Source organism: Ochotona princeps, chromosome 32, assembly GCF_030435755.1.
Source record: "Ochotona princeps isolate mOchPri1 chromosome 32, mOchPri1.hap1, whole genome shotgun sequence".
In the NCBI taxonomy this organism is placed as follows: Eukaryota; Metazoa; Chordata; class Mammalia; order Lagomorpha; family Ochotonidae; genus Ochotona; species Ochotona princeps.
The window spans coordinates 215914-243356 of record NC_080863.1 but is presented as its reverse complement, the minus strand read 5'-3'; the positions used below and the strand labels follow the sequence as shown (position 1 = coordinate 243356).

The 27443-nt window shown below is 38.2% G+C and overlaps 1 protein-coding gene across 1 annotated transcript in view; it reads right to left on the bottom strand.

Annotated features, from left to right (window-relative positions):
* Positions 1 to 27443, bottom strand: part of SPOCK3 (SPARC (osteonectin), cwcv and kazal like domains proteoglycan 3) — a 145939-nt gene that overhangs the window by 56715 nt on the left and 61781 nt on the right. Inside the window, exons 3-4 of the mRNA XM_058657472.1 lie at positions 26577 to 26622; positions 10694 to 10808 (exon numbers count right to left, since the gene is read on the bottom strand). Coding sequence (XP_058513455.1) covers positions 10694 to 10808; positions 26577 to 26622 — 161 coding nt within the window. The remainder of the gene's footprint in view (positions 1 to 10693; positions 10809 to 26576; positions 26623 to 27443) is intronic.

Genomic DNA, 27443 nt, shown 5'->3' with positions numbered 1-27443 from the left:
ATATTCATGTGAAATATACATTGATAATGAATCCTCACATTTTCAATTTCACAATATATATTTTCAAGGACATCTGGAGGGCTTTCTGTATCAGATAATTCTGAAAGATTGTAGAGTCATTTAGACCAAATGCTTCTTGAGTGATTGTTCCATCGATAGGGAAGTCAGAATCAGATAGTCACTAACTTTGCCACTATCTTCCATCAGTATGGAAGTCTGCCAAAGCTCCTCTCTTTTAAGAAGGACGTCAAATAGATTTGAATCAATTTAGCATTACGTCAATTTTCTCTCTTGGCAAAGCTGAAAATGCACACAAGGATTTTAGATTTCTATTAGGGACTCAAGCTTTGGACTCTGGTCTAGCCAAATTTCAAAATTAGTGCTACAAACCTGCATAAAAGTTTTATTGGCTCTTTGGAAACACAATACGGGCCTTCCATTATGCAGGCATAATCCTACCGCAAGTGAACAGAGTCGAAATTTCCCACTCCAGAAATTCTATGACTCTTCCCACTTTCTTATTTTGTCTTATTCTAGCTAGAAGGATTGTGGGGACCTGTCTCATCACAGGAGCCCTACAGAAGGCAACATGGAAAAAGGCAAGCAGAGATTAAGTTCAAGTAGGAAGAAAGGGAATGAACAATGATCAAGGCCCTCCTGAGTCAAAGACAGAAAGTTTAGAAGAACTGGAATAAGGTTTCAGTTGGGAACACAAAAGTTCATTGAAAAAACCAAAGTGAAAAATTGGAAAACGACATAGATTTATTTGTGTCCCTTGTTTTGGGCTAGCATTCTATATACACCCATAATATTGAGAAATGGCAAAACACATTTATGATATAACCACTGTGTGCTGAGCGTGGAATAATACAAAATGAACCAAGTATAATATTTTTAGAACAGCAGTAAGGCATGTAAGACAACGATGAAGACAGAAAAGCAGGGGTGGGGATGAAGGGCAGTTTTGTTCAGTAAGAATGAGTCCAGAGTTTCCCACCGAGCAAAGACAGAGCACAGACATAACACATACACAAGGAGATGAAATTGGAACAATAAAAGGAAAAAAAGCCCATTTTTGTAAGTCACTAAAACTTTGGTGAAATATCCAGAGACAAGTAAAATCAGTAGATGGTGTGGGAAGGCTCGGAGGAGATGCTTCCCCAAATATACATTTGTGTATTTTAATTCTTCAACTTACAAATACATCCTTCTTCAAGGAGTAATGATCAAAATCATAATTTGAATTTTAAAGTATTGTCTGCTAGAACTGTGATGACATAATACTCATGTTGAGGAAGATAATTATCTTCAGAAAGCAAGTTAGGGAAACAATCTTTCACAACTTTTGGCGACAAAATCCATATGTACTCCATGCACATTTTCTCATTTATTTCTAGTAAGACTTAAACCGTATCTCCCCCTTTCCATTTCTACCACAGAGAAAACCAACACACAGGTGTGCGTGTTCTCCAGGTTTCTGCTGTTCCAAAGATTTTCTCCTGCAGCACTCATCTTCGCTGCCCACATCTCTATCCAACGCTTGCCAGTGGTGAGCTCCAACACAAAGAGAAACAAAGGAAATGAACACAACAGTGATGTCAGGCAGGACATTTCCACGGTTTTCTTCTCCGGGGCACAATTTCTGCTTTCCTTTTTTCCCTTAACTCCTTCGTCTGGTGGGCTCTGAAGACAAACTGCAAATCTTTAAGTCATACAGTTCTTTTAGTGTAACTACCTCACACAAGTTCTCCACAGAATGGCCACAGTCAGCAACCTGTTCCCATTTTAACCATTCCATTGGCTACACTCATACTTCAATCTCCTAATTATCTTCCTTTCTGGCCACCTGCTCCCTCTCAATCTCTCTTGTAGGTTATTCTTCAACCCTATGTCTTGGAGTTTCCAAGGGATCCAGTCTCTTCTTTGTGTTCAGTCTCTCCTGAAATGTTCTGCTTTTCTGTGAGTTTTAACATCATCTGCATGTTGAGAACATAATGAGACTACTTGTAAAGCCAACTGTTCTGCTTGTGGAGCTCTCTCGTGTAACATGTCTTCCAAATATCTACAGCTTCTTTAACATGCACCTCAGAGCTGGGAGTTCTTTCTTTTTTCCGCAGGTCTAAAACTTCACACTTTCCTTCTCTAAGGACTTTGGACATGATTCTTCCTCTGTTTCAACAACTGCTCTTCCTGTTGTTTGCCTAATAACACCACTTAAGTATGCATGGCCCTGCACTGTCCCTCCTTCAAAGAGGTCTAAGAACTCTATTGATTTTGACAGATTGTTAATATATACAAGAGACTACAGGTGTCTTCTTTCTAATGGGAATTCAACATTCCAAGACGTGATTGTAGGAAAAACTGCTCAAAAATTCCTGGAAGAAAGAAAGAATCAGCTTGCTATAGTTGTGGTACTATGGGCAGGTGAAGAAGTAGGGAATTAAGTCTGGCAGACCCGAATGTTTGTAACACAGTAAAGTTACAAAGGAAACTTGCATTTGTGTTAAATCATTTTATAGAAATAACATGATGTTTGCCAGTCATGTAGTGCTTCTCTTTTAAAGAAAAGTTACTTGTAGAAAACATCAATAACAATCAGTTTCCTGTTTTTACAAAATGTGAAAAAGACTTCAGCTTTGCTCACTATTGCAATTTTCTGAATTGGAAAAAAAAAAGCCTACAATGACCTCAATCTGGGAAACTATCCCAAGCCACCAGGAAGCTTTGAGATGTTTTGAGAATACACAACGATGCATCGCATTTCCTGGCACTTGGATAAGAAACAGAATTATACAGCTAGATGGAAATGTAGATAATTTGATTTTCATATTTAAAGGTTATAAAGAGGGCCTAGCATGGTAGCCTAGTGGTTAATCCTTGCCTTGCATGCGCCAGGATCCCATTGGGCAGCAGTTTGTACCCTGGCTGCTCCATCTCCTGGAAAGCAGTCGAGGATGGCCCATGGCACTGGGACCTTGCACCCACATGGGAGACTCAGAAGAAGCTCCTGGCTGCTGACTTTGGATAGGCTCAGCTCCAGCCATTGCAGCCACTTGTGGAGTGAACCAGCAGATGGAAGACCTTCCTGTCTCTCCTTCTGTCTATATATCTTTCTTTCAAATAAAAAATAAAACAATAAAAAAGGTTATAAAGACCAGGTATCATTATTTATTGTAATGGCCAATGAAAAAAAGAATGGTTCCTAGATAGCAATTTTTTATGTCTCAGCAGGAAATTGGTATCTTAAGAATACAAGAATATCAATATTTCCAACTTGGCTTAGTACATTAAAAAAAAAAGACATGCTTTTAATCTCATCTGATACTTTATTTTCCTTTCTTGAGTTCCAAAACTATACTATATTTCCGTCTTTTAGGTGATACCATAACAAAAATATGAAACTTTCAGTCACAGGTAATTCACAAATGAAATAATCTCACTTCAAAATTAATTCTTCAAAATGTCTCAAATCTAAAAATTATTCTTCCTATTGATGTTCACTCAATGTCACAGCAAACTGTTAAATCTTTGCCATGTTTCACTTGTTTTAGAGTTTCCGTTTGTGTCATGCATGTGTTTAACTCAGTTCCAAGTCACTCTGGAAAGAGACATTTCCTGGATACCAGTCCCTGAGTTGGGGACACACCCCTCCCATGTTCCATCCGAACCTGTGGGGATTCCCAACCTGCACAGGATCTTGGATACAGAGGAGCACAGAAGGCTCAGCTCCTAAGCACAATAGGATCCCCCCAGCCCAGTAGGGTGATCTACTCAGTAACCATTAAAATATTTCAGGTGCTTACAGGAGTGAATGGTTGCAAAATCCCAACATGAAGCTGGAATCAAACAAGACTGCTCTTCAATCAATCTAACCCAGAGTAAAAATATCTACTCCATAACAGTGCCAGCGATAAGCAAGACGAAACCAGGAAGAAACCGAGACCCCATCCCCCCGTGCCCAGTCAGGATTGATGGGGCCAAGGCAAAGCCACCTTCATTCTAGTTCCTCAGCCATCCTGGTGTAATACAGCCAATTGCACCAGGAACTCTTGTCCTGCCCTTCAAAAGACCAGCCTAAACTTTGCCCTTTGTAATGTGCACTCACCTAACCCCCGAAGGGCAAAGTCCAGACCTTGAGAGGCTAGCTTGGCTTCACTCACTCCCACATCTCTCTGAAGTTCCCTGCTGCTCAGAACACCAGAGGCCCTTAAGCTAGAAAAGGCTGGGACTGCTGAGGGACTGAGCCCCTGCCCAGTGTTTGATCCATCTGCACTACAGCAGCTGGCCACTGTTGGCAAATTTATTTCAATTTGGCTGTGGAAAAGAAAGCCACTCAATGAGAACTAGGTTCTAACGGCTGCAAGCTAAAGAGGCTCTGATAATCAACAAGAGATTGGCACAATGTGGTAAGCTCAGAAGCTGTGTTCTGCTGTGTGTGCATTACAGATCCGGGACTACTACAACATGTATCAGAGATTCACAATGTTCTTCCATCTCCTCCCACAACACACACTGGAGTAAGAGACCTGATGCATCTTCAAGTCTGCTTTAACTTCCTCATTCCCTGGAACTGCTGCACCAGCCATCGAATGGAACCTAAATGTTCATTCCTGCAACTCATTGGCATCTGTAGTGATCACTGGCCAGCAAATCCATTTCTATTTTGTTTTTAATTGTTCAATTTATTCAAGAAACAGAAATATAGACAAACATGCATGTGTACAGAGGGAGTGAGAGAGTGAGCATGGGAGATAAGATTACCACAAGTTGGGAAAGCTCTCAGCTCAGACTCAATATTTCCTTCTTTCAAACCCAAACCCAAGCAGGTAGCCTGGCTGGTGGACAGAGCCTGGCAGTCCCACATGAAATAAGGACTGTCCTTCCCACACTGGAGGACTTGGCTGCACAGCCCAGCACAATCCACATTCCTCAATGCAGCTAGTACACCTGAGTCCTGTTTTCAGAATTTTGGGTCTGAAATATCTCTTCCCTTTGCAGGGGAGTGTGGGCAGTAGAACATTTAGAGCAGGGAACTTGTTCAAGCTAAGCATCGGTTAATTTTAGGGAGGTCTACTCCCTGGCCATTTCTGTTTATGTCTCTTTCTCACTTCTTCCCAATACAATCAAGACATACTGAAAACATTTTCTCTACTTTGAACTGGCAACATCACATTCCTGTGTCAATTAAGACATAAAATAATCTTCCCCTATAATCATGCAGGAGAAGCCGATTTTCTCAAATACTGTATCAATTTCAGTTTGTCAACTCAACGTTTAGCTGTCAAACACACAAATAATGGTAACAACTGTAGATTGAAGTGTCTCCTAATGCACTAGGGGCACAAAGACACAGAAGTATTCAGTTTTTTCCTGAGCTGGGAGTTGTACAAGGAAAACTGAATAGGGATTTTTCAATAATTAATGTTTATTGAGTGCTTACACTGTATAAGGTGCTTTGCACAAATTATGCCTTTGTCACAAGAACTGAGGTAAATAGATTGTATAATTATCATCTCTCATCGACAACAGAGAACTGGGTCTTAGTGAATCTAATTTGCTAAACGTCATTCTGCTTCCAAGAGAAAAAGACGAGCCCAAAGCCAGGAGCTCCAGCTTCTAATTACATACCATTAACCATTATGCTAGAAGCTTTCTCAGACACAAAGTATTTAGTGAAGAACAAGGGATTCAAATAGAATATTCCAACAGAAAAAAAAACAGACATAACGTCTGCAATTTAAAAACTAGATATTTAGGATGAAATATTAAATGCTAACATTATACTGCCTACCATGGATCCGGTACTGCTCTAATAGTATTTGCATTTTTGATTGATTATCTTTAAAACATCAGATATGCTTTTCAGTGGGACAAATGAGGCAGAGCACTTGAGGAGTCTTTCTCGGATCACACAGCTAACAGGTATAGGACAAGGCAGAAGGCAGGCCATCTGGCAAGGCCTCTGCACTCCACAGAGTGAGTTTTCCACTGTGGATAAGCTGAATGCTCAGTGTGCCAGACCAGGAATCCTCAGATGGGGCTGTAACTGCCCGTGAGGACCTAAAACACCACACAGAGGATCTGTACTATAATCAACAGTCTCCTGATTTTCAACTTAGAGATGAATATATCACAATCACAATGAGGTGTGCATTTCAGCATTGGAAGGAAAGGTAAATATTGTGACTCCTTATAAAGCAGAGAAATAATTATGAAAACAACTGAAAATTCTGGTTCTGCAGCATATGCCATCCACAGTAAGGTTTGCTCAAATCACACTACTTGAACGAGATGTGTGATCTAATTAAATTTTCTTCTTATGAGAAACCCTCAACGGGCTGAACCTTCTTCCCCCTACTCCCAGGAGTGCTATCAGAATAGCAATATAAACCAAAAGTTATATTTTGACAACAAGAATAACAACAACAACAACAAAACCATTCTGGGTTTAAATATGCTAAGGAAATGTAAGACTATATCTTGTAAGATAAGGGGAATTGACACTTTTACAATGATTAAAAGAAAAAGTTTTCTTTTAAGACTCTTATATCAGTTAAATAATGTGTTTTAGAAAACAGTGTTATATGAAGAAAACACAAATTTAGATAATGGCCAAGATCAAATTTCAAGTTTATCCTTACAACCCACTAGACAAATGCTCTATGTCTCAGCTTTTATCATTAGTAGAAGGCTATAATAGCTGTAAGGCATTTATTCTCCAGCATCATTTGTGAGATTAGATGAATTACACATTTCTACAAATGCTTAAGTGTGTGTGCGTGCAGACACACCAATGAGAAGATATTTTCTGCATTTTATGAAGATATATCAAACAACATGGTATGAATTCATTATATGAATTAAATAATATTGTCATTTTTAAGTCTAAGTCGCTTTTAAAGTGTTGCAAAATTCTATATCCTAACTAGAGAAACTTATCAGTATCTAAATATTTGTTAAATCTTATAAATACCTATTCTGGCATTTAAACAAATTTAGTAATAATTATAAATCAACATACATGTTAAAAGAATATTACCTCAGGCCTAAAATTATTTCACTGTATCTTCCCACCTTTCATATCTATCTGTGTTTCCACCTACCATCTATTTCTTTCTCTCATTCTCTATCTGTTACATCTTGGGTAGAACACCCAGAATGTTTGATTCAGTCTTTGGTTCAATAAAGAAAATTTAAAAGCACTTATTAAAGAGTTTTGCACACAGTAAGTATAAAATAAGTCCTGAGTTTCATTTTCCTTGGAGATGTTATCAATGCATTCATATTCTATAGAGATAAATATAAGTAACTTTAATTAACAGTTTTGAAAGGATCAATGCAGTCCAACATACATTTTTAGAATTCTACTATTAAATTAAATTCTATAATTGACTTCATCTGCAACATGACATAATTGGAAAATGAGAAGTGCAGACATACCACATAAACATATTTCAATTATTTTTAACTATAGTTGTCATTAAATGCAAATTACACAAAGTACAGATGTTTTGAGACCCATTTCTTTTGTACCTATTATAGATAAGAAACATGTTTAACTAGTTTCATCATTTCTTGTGTGCAATCCCTTCTCAGGAGGTCAAAAGCATTTGCTTATTGATTTTTTTCATCCATCAATGTTAACGAAGCAGAAATTAACATGGCTAGCTTTGTCCAACAACTTTTTATGCCCTGCCATCTCTGTTCTATGATGCCAACTCTTTCTCCTTTAATATCAGCAGCAGCAAGACTGGTGCCAGAAACACTGATCGAGACATAGTGCTAATTATCTGCAGCTGCACAGCCAGCAAGGAAGCAGAAAACACTGGGCGCCTTGCTCACAACATGCAGAAACAACGAGAAAAAATCCCTCAGCTGTTAGCATCTACAGAACTTTTTTCCCAGGGTAGGAATATTAAAAATACACAGTATCCAAAGCTTGAGAAATTCATTCTATACTTTGTAACAAGCCATCATGTAATTCATTATTTTACCACAATGAAAAGCCAAGGAGCCACTTATGCCACAGTTTGGTTTGAACTGATAGTGGTCATGGTAGTAGACAGTTGGCACAAGATGGCAGTGGTCATGCTAACTTCCGCAGATGCATCTTGGCGCAGTTGACAACAGTTTCAACACTGGCAGCAGAGTCCAAGGCTGAGCCCCATCATGCTACTTCTCTTACTTCGGAAGACAATTACTGTTACTTAAAGCAGCTAGGAAGGACAAGTGGTAGCTTTTAGAATCACTGCATTTTTACATCCAAATACTACCTCCTTAACCGTTTTGTGAACTTTCCCTCAGCTCCAGTTTTGATAATCTCTTTTCCACCCATACATCATACTTTCATCCTTCTAATAAATTCACTTAAAATATGTATTGTTTCCTATTTCTTACTAATTCACCTTCAATAATGTACAAAGCACACAGTCAATCTAAATACATCAAGGGATAAAACCACTAAAATTTTTCAACCCTGTTATTCTATAAACAGATGATGGTTTATGCCATTCCCAGGGCATTGTTCCTACTCACTATGCCAAGATTTGGCAGTAATCTAGCAAATATGTCACAGGCCCTATTGTCATGAAACTTTGCGCCAGCTGAAGGAGGTCAATGATTAGTCACGTGACTACAGATATGGTGAGCATGGTAAGGTCAGGTTCAAAGGTCATATACAAGCATGCAGAAGACCTGGCTCAGGAGGAAGAGCCTGGCTCCATCTCTTTTTTCACGCAGAGCAATTTCTCTGCAGACACAAACAGCAGGCTACATTTCCTTTCTCTTTTGTGAGATCAAGGGAAGAAAAAGTAAGTTGTTCCACTGCGCGAATAAAAAAAGATTGCCTGAACTGTGTAAACCGAGTAAGCCATCTTTTTCTGATTTCTATTCTCAAACACCCAGATTCACACATACACCCCTCACACACACATACACCTTCAAACCTAAGAATTAGGTTATTTGTATTAATTTTCTTATTGATCAAACTGCCTGGCAAAATTCTTCCCCAAAGATTATACAAACATTTCCTATGTCCTGACATTCGCAAAGAAATGAACATTCATCAGTATCAGTTCTTCAGAAAGTACTTTATTTGTAGAATGTAGTATGCAATGAGTATACATCTCCACATGCTCTCTACAGTGGCAGGATAGAAATAAATAACACACACAACACTGCCGTCTGCCTCCCAGCCTCCTGTTTGCACTAACTCCACAACTCTCCTGCTACAGCACACTGAGGCTGCACAGCAACGACTGTCATGGCTGCCTGTCTCTGACAGTCGTCATCACCGCTTTGCTCAATAACAAAGTGCAACAGTGAGACGGCTTACTTGTAAGGAGCACAGACTCTGCTCTCAGTAAATAGAGCGAAGGTACAGAGCAAGGCTCAGAAAATCCTTGCTGTGTGGTGAGGGCCTTGAACCTCTCCCAGCTCCACTCATCACCAAGTGGCAAAAAGGAGGGCGTGTCTCCCAGGAAGCAAAGGTATGACGGTGATGGCCTCAATGGCTCCTTTTAAAAGCTCTTCAGTCTGTAGAGATGGAAACTTCCACTAGGCTTTCTTGAAGACGTGACACGACACTTTTTGCTTATAAATGTAATCAGTTGACTAAGTATCTTACTTAAGGAATGGATCATAAATTCATTTTGACATCACAAAATGTATTTTCTGAGAATAAATCTTCACAAAATTTTAAAAGTTTATAAAAGTCTAATTACAATATAATTTTATGCTGGTATATTTTTTAAAAAATACCTATAAGAAATCTCCCAAAGGGTAATGGAAAATAAATATGAAAAAAATATGACACACTGGCTTCCAATTCTTTATGCACCAGAGAAAGCATGTCTTTAACTCTTCGTGAGCTTTTTGAAGTCTCCCGGTTTCACAGAATTTTCATGCAAGTATGCTAAAGTCAAGAATCCAATCATTTTCTGAACATAACCCAAACAGCAAAATTCCCTTACTACTTAACTTAAAAGCAATACATACATTAAATCAACCATCACAGAGAAGACTGAACTGGAGAGAATTCCTTGAAGAGTAATAAAGGCAATAAATACACCTGTTTCCTTCACTTATCACATGACTTGGTTGTGGCATGTTCTAAACTTTAAAACTCAACACCAAATTACACAGGCTAGTTCTGAAACTTCTGACCCTTCTGGAAACAGAGCCAACCTTACAGAGGTACTGATGGTTGTGGTAACAGATGTCTGATTCCTTTCCTCTGTCAGTCTTCAGGGAACAGCATGAGTGCTTTCTAAGGATGGTGACCCTAGGGACTCCGCTCTAAATCTCTATTATATGATTTTATATCTTTTATAAACACAAATTAATTCATCACCTCTGTTAAACATTGCTTTTAATGCTTTCCTAGGGAACACATAGGCACAAACACAAGAATATTTAGAGGAAAGCAAAACTGCAATTGTTCCTTAAATTTTCGGAAAATTACATACATGACTCAATCTTAATTTAATAATATGTATTCCTGAAAATCTAGAATTCATACTAATTCTGATTTACAATGTTACTTAATTCAAATGAATCCTAATTATATTAACCAAACTTCTAACACTGACTCACTGAAACTCTCTATAAAAGACATCATCAAATATTCATACTTGGCTTGTCTTTATGCTAAGGACTACCACTCAATCAGCAGGCTATGTTTACCCGTGTTTACCTGTGTGTAAGTCTCCGGTGACTAATGCAGATTGCCGTCTGAGGATCTTGGACAATGCAAACTTTATGGCGGCTACATTTCATTTTTAAACACGGATCCTTAGCAGGATCTAAAGCTGAAAATTAAAACAGAAAAGTGAAGACAAATATTAAGACACATTTCTCTTCAGTGGAGGTTTCTATTTTCCTCCAACAAAATTTGGTCAAGTGGTTTCCATAGTATTGAGTTGTAGCTGTTTTTCATATTCTTCCTCCAATAAGGGACACTCTCAGGTCCCTGACTCAGTGTAAACACAGTTTAATCGCATTTGTTCTATTCACAAGCTAGGATGCAGAGACCTATAACCAAATAAACCACAATCAAAACAAATATTAAGACCAAAGCTCTCTGTTGCTGTTAATAATGCTGTGATGGTAACAAAGTCAAGAAATGCTGTTGGAGTGTTATTGCAACAGCCGTGTCAGTGGAGTGCTTTGTTGAAGTATGTGCAATTGTATGGATATTTCACATTTGCTTACTTATTCACCAGCAGATAACAAGTCTGAATGTTAAAACGTTCAGGCTACTGTGAATGTAACTGCTACAGGTAACCAATATTGGTCATGATCAGCAATGCTTAGTTGATTGTTAAGGAGCTGTTGGTAGTAGAGTTGGTATAAATAAGCCAAAGGCACTAACAGTCCAGTTGCCTTCATGCTGAAACTTACAGAAGAAACAAAAAGGAGAACTGGAAAAAATGCCAGGACGTGAGGGAAAAACACACTCAGGATAACAGGACGAACATACGCATTGAAATATGCAGAAATACTTTTGGGATTGTTCCTCTGGGACTGGATAATCCACTGAACATAGAGGTCTCCAGTTGGGAACATTTTGTTTCAAATGGCAGAATTTTACTCTTTTTAATGGTTGAGTAGTCTTCCATACAGTATATATACTAAGTTTTCTTCATGCATTCCCCTTTTAATGGGCATCTGGGTTGTTTCTATGTCTTTGTTACTCTGGATTGTGCTGTTATAAATAAAGGGATGCAGGTTGCTTTCTCATATGCAGATTTCACTTCAGTTAGATATGTTCCCAAGAGTGGAATAGCTGGCTCATATGTTAGATGGATTTTCAGTTGTCTGAACAGGCTCCATACTGACTTCCATAGTGGCTGCACTAGCCCACATGCACACCATGTGGAGAATGGTACCTTTTTTCCTACACCTATGCCAACGGTTGTTAGTAGATTTCTGTATGTAGGCTGTTCTCACTAGAATTTGGTGGAAGCTGGATGTGCTTTTTACTTGCTAGGGAGCCTAAGCATTTTTTGTACATTTATTTGCCAACAGAATTTGTGCTTTTGAAAAATACCTGCTCACTTCCTTCACCCATTTCTTAACAGTGCTTTTGGCTGGCTGGTTGGTTGGTTGTTGTTTTTTCTGCTTCTTGGCAGAATCTGGAGGGAGATTAGCCAAGGGGCAACCTAGATCTATTTTTAGTGGAACCAGTGAGATGCCAAGTCAGTATTGTTTTCCTGATGGAACCAGCAAAATACATACATGGTATCAGCTTGTGGAGAAGATCCTTGGCCAGCTGGATGTGGCTTCTCCCCAGAAGAGTGCATGAACAGCCCATTATTATTTCCAAGGGCCTTTGCTGCCACACTCAAAATGGTGCCTGGCGCGCCTCCCATGGTTATGATCAGGAGCTGCTGGGTTGTGTTTACTCCTCTGTTTGTGCACAGTGGCTCTGCTGATCTCTTTCAACTGGACCTAGAATTCCCCTGCTTCGTCAGTGGTCTTCCTTTCCCAGCTGACTGCTGAAGGAGCTCTTCTCCTTGTTCTCGCCCTTGGGGTGCCTCCTAGCTGCAGCAGTTCCCCCTCTCCGTCGCTTCCCCATGTCAACAGGACCCAGGTCTCTCTGCAGATGGCCTGCCCAATCCTACTATCTGCGATTGTGCCCTCTCTGCTTCTTCCCTACTAATCCTTCTCTGTCCATTTTAATGTGACCTCACCCTATTCTTTCATCTTACCCCTCCCCACATTTCTAAATTTGAACTCTAATTTGAGTTCAAGTTTGAACTCTGAAAATTTCAATCTCTCATCATTAAAGCCTGTACTACATATATAAGTATACATAACATACTCACTTTGAATATATTTGTATAAGGTATTTCATTCTGAAAAGCAATGCTGTCATTTTAAATAAAATATTATAATGCATATAAAGTAGCATGCTTAAAAACAATCATGTAAATGGAGACTATTAATATTTTCATTATTTATTCTAATTTATACAATCTACATTAGATAGTTGTCAAAATCCCATTACACCTCTACTGTTATAGAGAAATGGAGACTTAAAAATAAGTATGGTGAGAGAAGAACAAATCAGACTAAACATCCCATAAAAATAACAATAGAGTATTTTATGTAAAATTATGCATAAATAACCAAATCAGTATAACAAAATTTCTACAAATTACCAATACAATAGGATTACAGGAGTAGAAACTGTCAGACACCTCCTGTTGGGATCTACAATTTGGAAAAGATTGTTTTGTGTACATGCGATTTAAGCCATCTGTATTTTTTACTAGAACTCACAATGTTGGCAGCTTAAAAACTACAAAGCATAACACACTGTAAATACAGATGCTTAAGATTTTGTTCTTGATAGTAACATATTGGTTAACCAATACCATGTCAGTTAATGCCATAATGTTGTAAATGGTTGGAAATGTTGTGTTGGGGCTTTTAATTGATTGGGATGATGCTCTGCCGGCTCTACCTTCAGACCAGAGATGGTCTCACCAACAAACCATTGAACTTACCAGGACAATGGAATGCTGCATTTATGCTTGGTAAATATCTCCAATGAAAGAATGTCAACTGAATTTGAATTATGGAAATGCAACAAGGTGGAGCAATCCGCCATGGGGAGAGGGTGTGGGGAGGGGCATGGGGAATCCCAGTGCATAAAAAATGTATCACATAATGCAATGTAATTAATTTAAAAAAAATGAAATGCAATAAAAATATGTTTAAAAAAAAAGATTTTGTTCTTGAAACCACAACCGTAACACAATTAAATTGCTCTTAGCCAAAACCCATGGATTATTATCAGCTCTGTGTCTTAAACTTAACACCTGAGCCCGGTGCGGCCGACAGCCTAGTGGCTAAAGTCCTCGTTCTGCATGTGTGGGAATCCCACGTGGGCACCAGTTTGTGTTCAGGATGTTCTACTTTCTTTCCAGCTCCCTGCTTGTGGCCTGGAAAAGCAGCAGAGGAAGGTCCTTGGGACCCTATATCCGCATGGAAGGGCCAGAGGAAGCTCCTGGCTCCTGGCTTTGCATCAGCTCAGCTTAAGCCATTGTGCCCACTTGGGGAGTGAACCAGCAGTTGGAAGAGCTCTCTCTCTCTCTCTCTTCTTCTTCTTCTTCTTCTTCTTCTCCTCTTTGTGAATCTGACTTTCCAATAAAAATAAACAAACCTTAAAAAAATAAGAAAGTTAGCACCTAACCTGTGCTAATTTTTTTTTCAACGTAACATCTCTCACTCTCTTTTGCATCACTCATTCACTTCTTTTGCAAGCACTGAGTAGAACTACCTCTGGAAAGATCCCAACAAACACAGTGGCATTCACTTGGCCACATTCTTCTCTATAGAATCCTGCACACCCTTTCTGAGGTGCAGTAACCTAGAAACCTAAAAAAATAATAAGGCATTGTTTTTTGCTTCAGGAAAAACTATCTAATAACTTAACCTATGAACCTTGTTGTGTTTATGACTGAGAAAGAACTGGTAACACAAATCACATTCACAACAGTTGCATTTAATATCTTGGAATAAATTTATCTAAGGACGTGAGGGATCAATATGACGAACATGAAAAGGCACTGGTGAATATTAGAAAAATATCCACAACACTGAAAGCAAGGTCCTGTTTCAATGTGATCCCAATCAAAATACATACGACATTCTTCTGAGATGTAGAAAAAAATGATGCTAAAATTAAAGTGGAAACAAAAGAGATCCTGAATAACAAAATCAACAAAACAATAAACGCACCTGGAGGCATCACAGGATTCAAGATGTACTTCAGGGCAGTTATAACCAAAACAGCCTAGCACTGGCAAAAAACACACATGAAGACCAATGGAAAGGACAGAAATCACATTAATAAATCCAGGCACCTACAGCCAAATGATTTCTGACAAGTGAACTAAAATCAACCAAGAAAGAAAAGATAGTGTCTTCAACAAACAGTGCTGGGAAAATTCTACCTATGAGTGCAAAAGTATGAATAAAGACCCCTACTTACACCTTATATGAAAATCAACTCTAAATGAATTGAAGATCTAAACATATGACCTGATTCCATCAAACTTATAGAGGAAAACATATGGGACATTCTGTAAGAGATTGGTGTAGGCAAAGACTTCTTGGAAAAGAATCTAGGAGCACAGGGAATTAAAGCAAAAATAAACAAATGGAATTCATTCAAAGGAAGGCATCAACAAAGAGGCAATCAACAGAATAGGAGAAAATATTTGTAAATTATGCAGCTGATAAATGATTAATATCCAGGATCTATAAAGAGTTCATGAAACTCAACAACAACAAAACCAATAATCCAGTTGAGAAATGGGCAAACAGCATCAACAGTCCTTCTTCAAAAGATGAAATTCAAATGGCCAATAGACATGAAAAAATATGCTCAAGATCACCACCCATTAGAAAAATGCAAAACAAACAAAAAAGCAAAACAAATATGATTAAGAATGGCTACTTTATAGAAATCAAAGAACAATGAACACTGGTAAGGTTGAATCCATTGTTGGGGGGAATGATGGGAATGCCGCAGCATATTATGGCAGAGAGTAGGGAGACTCCTCCAATACTTGAAAATAAATATAACCTACAATGCAGTCATCCCAATCCAGGGAATATATCCAAAAGAAATGAACTCTATGTTTGAGAGAATTACTTGTAATCCCATGATTACAGCAGCACAATACACAAAGGCTAAGATATGAAATCAACCCAGATGCCCATCAACTGAAGATCGGTGAAGAAATTGTGATACATATGCACTACGAAATGCTACTCAGACATAAGAAAATTGAAATCATATCATTTGCAACCAAATGAACCAAGCTGAAACCACTATTCTGAGTGAAATAAGCCAATCCCCAAAAGACAAATATCAGATATTTTCCTGATCTGTGGTAACTAACAGACAGTATGAAAAATGTAATTTACATGCGATTGACAACCTGGGTTTGAATATTATTTATGCCCTTTGTCTATACTTCTAAGGAGTAGTAGTTTTTTTATTATTCTTTCTGCTTGCTATGTGTTGATATCTATATCTAACCTAAAGTTAGGCCCATGATTGCAAAGTGAAACCAAACACATGACATTCTAAACATGAGGGGAAGGAATAAGGAGGGAGAGTTGTTAGTATCACCATGCAGGTGCAGGGTCCCAAGGCTTTGGGCCATACTTGCTGCTTTCCCAGACCATCAGCAACCAGGTGGACTGTAAGTGGAGCAGATGGAACACAAATCAACATCTATATGGGATACAGGGGCTAGCCATCTGAGGATTAGTGTGCTGTGCCACCACCAGCCCCATAAAATAGATTAAATGTTGCACAAGTTGTACGAATTGCCACAGTGGCCAAGCTTCCAGGACCCTGTTAAGTTGAAGAGTGGTGTCGTTGGGATGGACTGTTTCTAACTCAAGGCTCTGTAACTCATTTCACTGAGGCTCCAGGTAGGAGAGAGAGCAAAGGACAGTGCTGTAACAGATTTGTGATGTATGCAGCCTGAAACTTCAATCTTACAATGCAATCCATAGTGAGAAAGTTACAGTGCAAACCCTTGAATTCTCATGTGAGACGTTTGGAGCACATACAGTGGGTATAAACTTGCTTGCAGATACAGAAGGATTAAGACTGAATGTTTGGCACAAGAGCTCAGTGGGAGAAATGTTTTTATGTACAGTGACTGATAAACTCATTCTCTGTTAAGTGCTACCTAGAGGGAGTTTTCAATCTTTGACATCGGTTAGTTCTTTTTCTGGCTCCCCAAGATTTTTCCTCCAGCCTTCCCAACAGTTGCTCAACTGGTTGTTCAGCAAGTCCACTTATTCCATAACCACGGTGACATATACACTTGTGTTAAAGAAGCAATTTTTCTGTTTAGCCTGTAGTATTTATGATGCTCTTCTCACCAGGCTATTCAGGGTACTGACATTGGCCAAAACAACCTGGGGCAGATATCCTCCCTTAGGATCGCAATATGTGACTGCTTCAGGGGAACCTTAAATGCTTCTGCCAAAATGCCTTTCCCAACCTCAGCTGTGAGGACTGGGTCTAGCACAGACAATGCATCCAGAGAGCTTTCAGGATGCTAGTATCTGATGGCACTGCTCAACTACCACTGCCAAAAAGTGATGATATCCTAAGGAAATTCATAGCTGTAGCACCACACATGGTTAAAGGAGAAAAGGGAAACCACCCCCCCACACACACACACACGCACACCATAAGTTGTTGGAAGTATTTAGGGACGGAGAGAGGACAGGAAGAAATGCCAGAGGAACCTAGAGTTAATAACTCTGTCTTGATGGAGAACAGCCACAGCTCCATGAAGCTTTCTTCTCCTTTTCACCTCTACCATACAAGACAAGAACTGGGAGTGTTTAACATCTCGTGTTTAGTTCTATAAGGAGGGTGACAAAATTGGCAGTCCCTGAGTGACTTTTTTTTCATGTTTGGGGAAAGAGCAAGAGAAAACACAAGATCATACTCTGAGACAAAAAGGCAATAGACTGCTAAATACTCTCTGAATGCAAACACAGGCCATTTCTATCTTGCTCTGCGCAATAAACAGGATCTTTCTGACATCTGTCATCTTGAATCCTCCCTTGCTAGAGAGACTGGCAATGAGAATAAGAAAGAAATCAAAACACCTGTTTCTGTTCTCTCTTGGGGACTCTATGCCTGCAGGTCTCTGCCCACACGGTTGTGGGAAAGAATTTTTCCTACAGTTAAAATTGTCACGAGGTCCTCTGTGGCCCTTGTAACCTGAGCAGTGGCCATTGCTTTTGTTGCTAGACCCCAAGAAAGTGCTGCGCTTTCCATGGAGAGATCCCTTGCACACACCTCCACTGCACACACATCCCTTGCACACTGCTTGCTCCTGCTTGTTGAGTGAGGGAAGAGAGTGAACTAAAAAATGCTGCCACTGGATTCTCTTGCAGACGCGGTTCTTCTGGCAGTGTTCAAAACTAAACCACTTCCTTGAAAACGTGTCAGGAGAATGCAAGTCTGAAGAACAACCACATAGTTCTTTTATCAGTTTTTTTCAGACAACTGCCCTATGAAAGTGAAATGTTTTAAAAAAGAGTGGAAAATTAAAATATCAGAAGTGCCATAACATTTATTCATGTTGTTAAAATGATCTCCAAATGCATCCTTTTTAGTTCCAGCCTAAATGAGCAGCTAAAATTGTGCAAAAAGATCAGAATTAAATGGTATATATATTTTTATGAAATGAAATCTGCGCTAATTCCCTCTAAAAAGTCCCATTAAATTACGTATGAAAATCATTGAAGCTCCTTGTAGCACAACAGTTATATTTCAAGAGATAAGTCCTGAAATAAACATTAGGCAAGATACAAAAAGATGGAAATTTAAAAATGTTCTTCAACTGGATTTAAAAGATCAAATTAGCTATATCCTAATAATTCATCAAATAGGATACATGCAATTCTCTTTCCAAATGTTTTGTACTTATTAAAACTGCAGTTTAGCATTTTTGCTTCTTAAATGCTCAGAATTATGCTTATTGTTTTGCAGAAAATCACAATATTGCTTTCTTACCCCTAGTGCTTATGCTATAAGAAGCTGTGGTGTTGGCTAGGCAGGGACTCGGAAAGAACAAGCCGGGGTCTGCCCCCAGGAGTGGACACAGTGAGTAGATGATAATCACAGCATCTTTATTTCCCTTCTGGTTTAATCAACACATACTTCATCATATGTGCAGAGGACGCTTTCTCTCCCATGACTGCTGTGGACAGTTCCTCAGCTACTGAGTATCCTTTAAAATCTCTGTCAGCTTCTCGCAGGTTTTGCCTGGCATCATGCCTGAAATTTCTCTACTAGCCAGTGGGCCAAGTGACCATAACTGTGCATCAGTGATGATGGTCAGCATAAGGCTGGTTGAGACATACAGAGGCAAACCAAAAAGGCAAAAATGCACTGCATCTATGGCCTTGCATATACTGACAGGCGGACAAGGACTTTCTGAAGCTTAATGCAAATGACATTCTAATATAGTTCTACTTTATTCCAAATATATCTACCTATATCATAAACACACCTACCAATTAATGAAGCTATTGGTATTAGCATCTACAGAATTCCAACTCACTTGATCATGCAATGGTTTGCTTCACCAAAGACAGAACCAGAGACTTAAGGTACAGTCACATCACCAACAACTATAGACCAAGCAGCTCTAATTCCAAAGCAGGATGCCCAAATGCCCATGTCCCCAAAAGCATGTGTGTTTATGCTACAGTAAACCAATTTGACTTCTAACATTAAAGGTAAGTCACAACATACATAATCAACTGATATTAAATGAATGTGGAACTCTGTTACAGGTTAAATAACCATAGGTTATAGAGAAAGAAAACTATCAAGATAACACATGCATGTGAATTTGGGAAAATTCAGTGAAAATGCTGGATTCTTTACCTGTAACATGTCAGGTCACTAACCTGCCCCTCTCAACACACAAAGACTCACAAAATTCCTCATACTAAAGTTTCAGCCAACTTTACTAAAGAATATTGCACAACCACTAAAATAATTCCTACAGATAGTAAAATAAGGAATGATAAGTTTTGCAGTGTTCATGTCTGGTAGAATCTCAGATAATGATGCTAGAGTGATTGTTGGTGTCAAATAAAAGTGCTTCTGGACCTGCATTGTGGTACAGCGGTGGCAAACAGCATCAGAAGACGAGCTAGAATCTTAGCTTACCCATTTCTATTCTACCTCCTCAACATGTGAGAGGCGGCTCGAGTACTTGGACCACTGATATCCATAGGGTAAACCTACCTTCCTGCTACCCTGCATCCTGCCTGGGAAGGCAGTGGGAAGTGGCCCAGGTACTTGGGTTGTAGATACCCACGTAGGACACCCAGATGGTGCTCTTCACTACAGCAAATGCAGCCATTCGGGGAGCAATCAAGTAGAAATATACTTATCTCCCTGACTTTTCCTCTCTTACTGTCTCTACCATTTTCTACATCACACTGTCTTACAAATAAACACAAATACATAAATAAATCTTTAAAAAGCGCATTTTGAACAGGCCTCTGAAGAATTCTAATAATTCTAAGCACCATTTAAATTTAATTGGTAGCAACATAATTTTTAAAACCTGAAGTCTATTGTCTAATATTGAAAACAGAAGAAGGAATTAAAATGCAAATTCTTTTCTAAATGAGTAAGGCAGCAGTAGGTCATCAGGGTGTACCACTGTGCACCTAAATGTATTATGCTCCTTGAATATCATTCATCATGCATGCTACTCTTAATTCTCTTTATTTGAAACTATATAGCATTGATTAAAAGTAAGTCCTCACATTTGAAGTTTCCTCAAATTTCCTGGTTTTAATTTTGAACTGAATGCATTTTCTTTTCTCAAATGTGACATTTTGAGGTGAACTGAAAGGATCAGAGAACTTACATGATATGTTTTGTGCAGAATTTCCCAGCCTTCAATCATGTAATTTTTCTACTTCGGTTGTCTAATCGAATCATAAAATCCCCAGCCCTTTTTTTTCATGTTCCGTTTGCCTTGAGCTGTCCACCCCCTCACCTTGATTAAGTCTGAATTATTCTTGACATATTTTCTGAAATGTCACTCAAGAAAGAAGTCACCACCAACTCCTTTAGAAAGATCAGGGTTTGTTCTTACGTAACCCCATCACATCCTGAACAATGTCTGCCTGACATTATTCACGATTTGGAACATTAGCTGCTTGTTCTGATAGACATGTGCTAAGTTTCCATTTAATACTTGCAGTTTCTATTCAGTTTCTCATGAACTCTGTCCATCTTGGCATGTTAAAGCAAAAATTATGTAGTTTGGCGCATGTAACCTCACAATGGTTGATGTTTGTTAGAAAACAGTTCCTCTCTTACAAGAGAACATCTTTTCTTTTTCTTGTTAATAACACATGTAATCCATCTGTTATTAAAAATGATGTGTTTATGTAGTTTTTCTTTTGCTTTAAAAATATATATCTAGACGTGCTTTCTTTGCAACAGCTGAATTGCATATATTCATAATTCTTATAATTGCCACAAGTGAATTCATTGCTGTCTTATGTTATTTTATTTACCATGCTATTTCCTCTTTGCAACATGCTGTTGAACTAGTGATGCTCTCTTCATTTCACTTTAAAAAATTTTTAGTTGATTGCCAATTTGTATTTCTTAAGAATAAGTCTACCTATGTATGATAGAAAGAAAGAACAATACTGTTATGTGACATGGAATCCAATACTCTGGACCGAGTATAATTCTATACAGCATTACAGCCACAGTCACGCTTAGCTCATTCTTCTGTCATTTTAGCGATTGGTTTACTACTTATGGCTCATTACACATAATTTCCAATACTTAAGTGCAACATCTCAATAGCACTCCATTTAGCCAGAGAACTCAACAGCACCCCAATTAGCCAGAGCTTAGTCAAATGGATTAACTAGTTTCCAGAAAACTAAGATATGTGGGACCCCACACCTGTGTGGAAGACCCAGAAACTCCTGGATGCTGGATGACTCATATCTGGATGTCACAGCCACTAATGGAGTGAGCCAGCTGACAGGAGATATCATTATCTGTGTCACCTATAAATCTACTTTTCTAATACAAATAAATAAATCTCAATTTTAAAAATTCAGAAATGTAAATTTCCTAGAATTCAGGGAAAGAAATCTGATGTTCTGGTTTGAGGGGTAGTACATAGAAAAAAAAAAAAAAACAGGACAACATGCAGCTTCTGCCAAGAAACGTATTTTTCTAACATATTAGGCTCAAAATCTTAGGTATAGACAATTGGCTCTATCATCTTTGGTTTTTAGATTCATAAATTAAATTTAACAACACGTTTTACTAATTTCTGGTAATTTATCCAAATCCATCAATTTTTTTTATTTTACTCTTTTCTTAAATGTCATTTAATTTTCATTTTATTTCCAAACACATCTTTTAGAAATTGTTTCAGATAAGATCTTTCTACGTCGTAAAGGCTTTCAGTTCCCCTGGGTTGTAACTTGGGTGAGTGTATCACATTGGACAATAATTTGCTTCTCATTAATTTTGAAAAGGCTCTATTGTCTGCCCATCTTTATTACCTGTATTAGCATACAGGAAGCAGGCACACTGCTTTTCCGTCTCTCTGTTATGCTTATGAATATCAACCTTTATGTTTTGTGTTCAACAGACATAGGCATGAATTTGCTCAGTTCGCTATTACTCTCATAGTCTTAGGAGACTTACATGTCTTACGCTATTTTTAATATTTAAATATTATCAGCTTTTTGCTATTTCCTCTTGGGTTTACCCTGTGGAACACACATGATACGCTCTTCTGAGTTATCCATGCCCCACTAATGTGACACTGATCCTTGTGTTTGATTTCCACTTAACCTCCTTGCCTTTCCTCTACTGTACCATAACATCACATTATATCTTGGAGTTTTTTCTTTCTTTATTTTACCTCATACATTCATTGAAATTCATCTCTGGCTAACTCATTTTCACATAAACCCAATCTTATTTCATTTCTACTTGATTTTGATTCACCATTACTGATTTTTTTTATATTTTATATGCACTATTCTTAATCTTTTTGAACATCATGAACATTTCTACTGAATTCAGATTATCATGTTTTCTCATGTGACTTGTTTACAAGGCTTAGATATTTCATTCTCATGGCCTGAAGTGAGTTTCTTTTTTGATAGCTGGCTTTGTTTATTGGCCACAAGCACACATTAGTCTTACTGGTATGGTTCCACTTCTTCTTTAACTCGGTTATGGACTGTTGGCTAACTCAATGGAATGTTTAACTGAAGACATGACAATGGCATTCTCACTGGTAGACGAGCTAAGCTACATGGTCGCCCTTTATCACTTAATTCTTAAAGAAGTACTCTGTTTCAATAAATAAATAAACAAATATATTTTTAAAAAGAAAAGGTAAGGTAAATAGAATAAATTTATGTCTTAGAGATTAAATAGTATAAATTCATTTTATAAGCTATTTTAGTAAAGGCATACTCACACTTTCTGAAAGGAAAGAGAATAAATCTACATGATATCATCTGTCTTAACCAAAACAGATATGTCCTTCCACTTCACTAAAATATCTGCTCTACTAACATCATTATTAGGTCATGAAAGTCACAGTTGATGTGATCAAACTACTTAAGAAAATCATATTATTAATATTGTAACAGTAGTGAATGGTTATTTAATTAAAATAAATATATTTATATAAGATTTTTTTAATGTAAGATTATTTGACAGGCAAAGACACAGAGAAAGACAAAGTTTTCATCCTCTGATTCATGCCATAAAAGCCTGCAAAAGCAGACTTAATTTCCCTGAGAAAACAAATTACTGGAATCTTCACTACTGCCTCCCAGGATCTGAAACAGTGGGGCCTGCAGTCAAACCTGGAGCCTATTTCAGCACCACAAGCTGAGACGGGACACTGGTGTCTTCATTTGTAGGCCATCAGTTAGCTCTCCTCCAGGGTGTTGGCAAACTGAGCCAGAAGAACTTGAGACAGAGGATTGAGTTGCAAGCAGAGCTTTCCCAAAGGATGGAGGAATCTCCTGGCAACCTTTCCCTGTCCTTGTGGTTCCTTTAGGAATCTGCACCATCGCATGACAACTTCCTGACAATGAAACTGGGCAGGCGGCAGAAGACAGCCTACCCGCGTGTGCCCCTGTCACCCACATGAGAGGCCTAGACAGAGTCCCTGGTTCCTGGCTTCAACATGGGTCAGCCCAGGTGGATGTGACCCTTCTAGGGATCGGGACAGTGAATCCATGGTTGGAAGAGCCTCATTCTCCATTGCTCTCCATGTCAATTCAATATATTAAATCTTAAGGCAGCAATATAAATATTATGGCCGACTAAGACACAAGTATACAGACCATTTCAATTTCATTAATTATCAGAGAATGTAAAAAGCCATAGAAGGGAAGAGTTTAAGGTAAAATTTTGAAGAACAATGCTGCATTTCTAAATGCAAAACACTCCAGACCCAATGGTCATTATCACTTAAGATGTTAATGAGACAGTGACGGCTGGCTACTTGATTATTTAGAGTTGATTTGTATTCATCTCTTTGGTCTCCCTTGAAAACCTGCTATACATAAACAAGATTTTGTCAGTTATAACTGATGATTTTATTTCTTAATTGTTCAAGCTTAACTGAGATACTCAGCAGGGTGGCCCATTATTGCTTCTGATGTTTAATTCAGAACAGAACCACTGGCAATTTATTCATAATATCATGCTATCATGACATTATCATTACAATAAACAATACTATTGATATAGGGATTGAAATAAACAAATCAAGAAGCCCTACGTCGTTCTTGGATACTAAATCGGCTCTAGATAAAATGTGCAGTGTGGTTTTCCAGTTCAGTACACTTTCTTAGGTTTACCTTCACGGTTTCCAACATGAAGGATATAACCAAGGTAAAATACCGACTGGTATGATGAGTATTTGCACTTGAATATCCTAAGGTATAACTTGTGCTAAACTATACCAAAACCAACCAGAAAAAAAGATACCCTAAACTGAGTTGATCAACCCAGATTAAAATGACTTCAGAATTTACAATTTTAAGCCATAAAGCCATTCTTGGAAAATGCTTAAATCATATTAACACAACACTTTCACCAAATTTCAACTCCAGAAACACTGATTTTTTTTTTTTTTTTCACTACAAATCAGTTGGAAGGAACCAAGCTCCCAAACAAAGAAGCAACCTGGAACCACTATGCCTCTATCGTAAAGCATGGATCAGACCTAAGTATTGTTTCAGAGAACTATCAATAAACATCATCTAGGAAGACACACACACATTATAAACTATCCCTGCACAAACAAACGAAAACTAAAGAGAGAGGCAAGCCTACATCGTCTCATCTCTACAACTCGTACCTCAGTTGGGAAATGCATACTAAAAGAAAAACAAAAATTGAGGGTTGCATTTCTCAAGCACCAGTCTTTCTGAGTCTCAGAAATAATTGCAGCCGCACTCCTATAACCAGCATTGTGCATTGAAGGAGAAAAAGCTCCCAATAAAAGCTCAACAGCTTTTCTCCTGTAGCTGGAGACTGGGTGCAAACGGACTAGTCAGGCCATGGCTGTTGTTGTGCCAGAGAAGTTTTGCAAATGAATGGGAAAATGATAAAAATCAGACAAAACTAAGAACTGATGAAAAGAAAAAAAAATACAGTGAATAAGTACATGAGAGCCCTTTCTGAAGCTGAGTCTTTCTCTCAGCTACCCTTCACTGTGTTCTTGAATAAAGGACCACTGAACTTCTGCTGAAAAGTTCCTTACATTCCTACCTGACACACAGTACACAAGCAAGCACTTAATACATGAAGAGTGGCCTGGGAAAGCAGTTCCCTGGTGGCTAAAGTCCTCGCCTTGCACGCACCAGGGTCCCATATGGGCACCGGTTCTAATCCCAGCAGCCCTGCTTCCCATACAGCTCCCTGCCTGTGGCCTGGGAAAGCAGTCAAGGATGGCCCAAAGCCTTGGGACCCTGCACCCGCGTGGGAGATCCGGAAGAAGCTCCTGGCTCCTGGCTTCAGATCTGCTCAGTCCTGATGGTTGCGGCCAGTTGGGGAGTGAATCATTGCGTGGAAGATCTTTCTCTCTGCCTTTCCTTCTCTCTGTATATATGACTTCCCAATAAAAATAAAATAAATCTTTAAAAACAAGAGTGGTTCTCCTTCTTGAAGTAGGCTTCCGTTCCACAGAGCCAGTCAAAGCTTGGAGACACATCAAAACACAAATTGATCCTTAAATGATCTGTTACAGTCCTGTCATTCACTCCTTTGCCTAAATGGTCTTAAAAGATGTCCAGAGATAAGTTTGTGATTCATGGCATCTTATCTGTAAACTTACTCTGCCTTGGGCAAAGTAGAAAGTTCCCCAGTTCTAACAAGACAGAACTTAGTAAACAAACCTCTTTTGCCACTTATATAACAAATACTGCATTGGATTGAGTTTAATGTTTTCTGTTCCCACTGCACATGTAGGAAACAATTTTTAATCCTTCTCTGTCTTAAGTTAAGTGAGGCAAAACCACAAACTGTGTACTCAGGGATGGGTCCCTCATTTACACAAGACCTTTCTTGTAGAGTGTTGCTAAGACCTTAGAGTATCTAATTAAATTGGCCTAGTCCATGTTCAGGGAAAACTTTTATGAACAGGAAAACGGGCAAAAAAATCACTTGCACTGGAAGTATGCACAAATAAATCCATTATGTGATGAATGCACAGGAACGGGGGTGAAGTGACTCACACAGACTAACAAACACGCATACGGAATGGCCATAAGCTCACAGAAGTAACCTGGCACCTGAGCTTAGAAACAAGACATCCAGGTATCATGATTAGATAGGGAAGTAATTACAGCATCATTTGTTCCAGTTTTGTAACTTTTGCCATTGTAAGTCTAAACAGACGATACATACTATCTTCAAAGTAGCACGTTTATAAAGGCATATATTTTTATAAAGGCATATAAATTATTAGACTTACCATGATCGAAGGGTTTCCCTGGACTCCAGGTACGGAAGTAATCATCCTGTGGGGGAAAATATGTGAACTGAGTGATCCTGAATCATGAAATCATAAATCCATATAGAATCTAAAATGAAATATGAAACAGAAGTTGAATACAAACCTCTACTTCCTGTAATGGCAAGCAGCAAATTATAAAATAAATAAATAAAAAATAAGAAAGAACAAGAGAAAAAGAACAGTTATCAAAGAGAAACACACGAATTACTAGCTACAGAAATAGCCTTCAATAAATATATTCATTTTCATTGCAAGGCAATGCATAGTGTAATAATTTAACCATTTTTGGTTCCCAGGCCTCCTAAATATTATTACAAATGGTTTTCCACTATAATTCAATGTGTACTATAACATGCAGATAATTATCTTAAGCTAATAAGCTATAGAGTATCTTACCAGTGTTCATTTCTATAACTTCATTTTCCACTAGCACAATGGTAAATGGAACCATTAATACAGGAGGGAAAAATCAAAAGATCCTGCAGTACCCCATACAGTGTAAATATGCTTAATGCAAATCATTCACATGTCACTTGAATATCTAAGAAGTTCATCAAAATACAATTGGGTGCTTGAAAAAAATGCAAATCTAATTAAATGCTTCCTAATGTTTGAATAAGAATCGCCAGAGAATATTTACAATGCTTTTCATAAAGGAGAAAGTATAACACAAAAATGTAGCAATATATATTGGAAAGAAACTTAAAAAGCAAAGCTAAATGGATTAGATCTATTTTATTTTTACCACTCTAACAGCCTTGTAAAGGTACTTGATCCATATCATCTTTTTATTGCACACAGACAAAATTGTTTCACAGGCATACT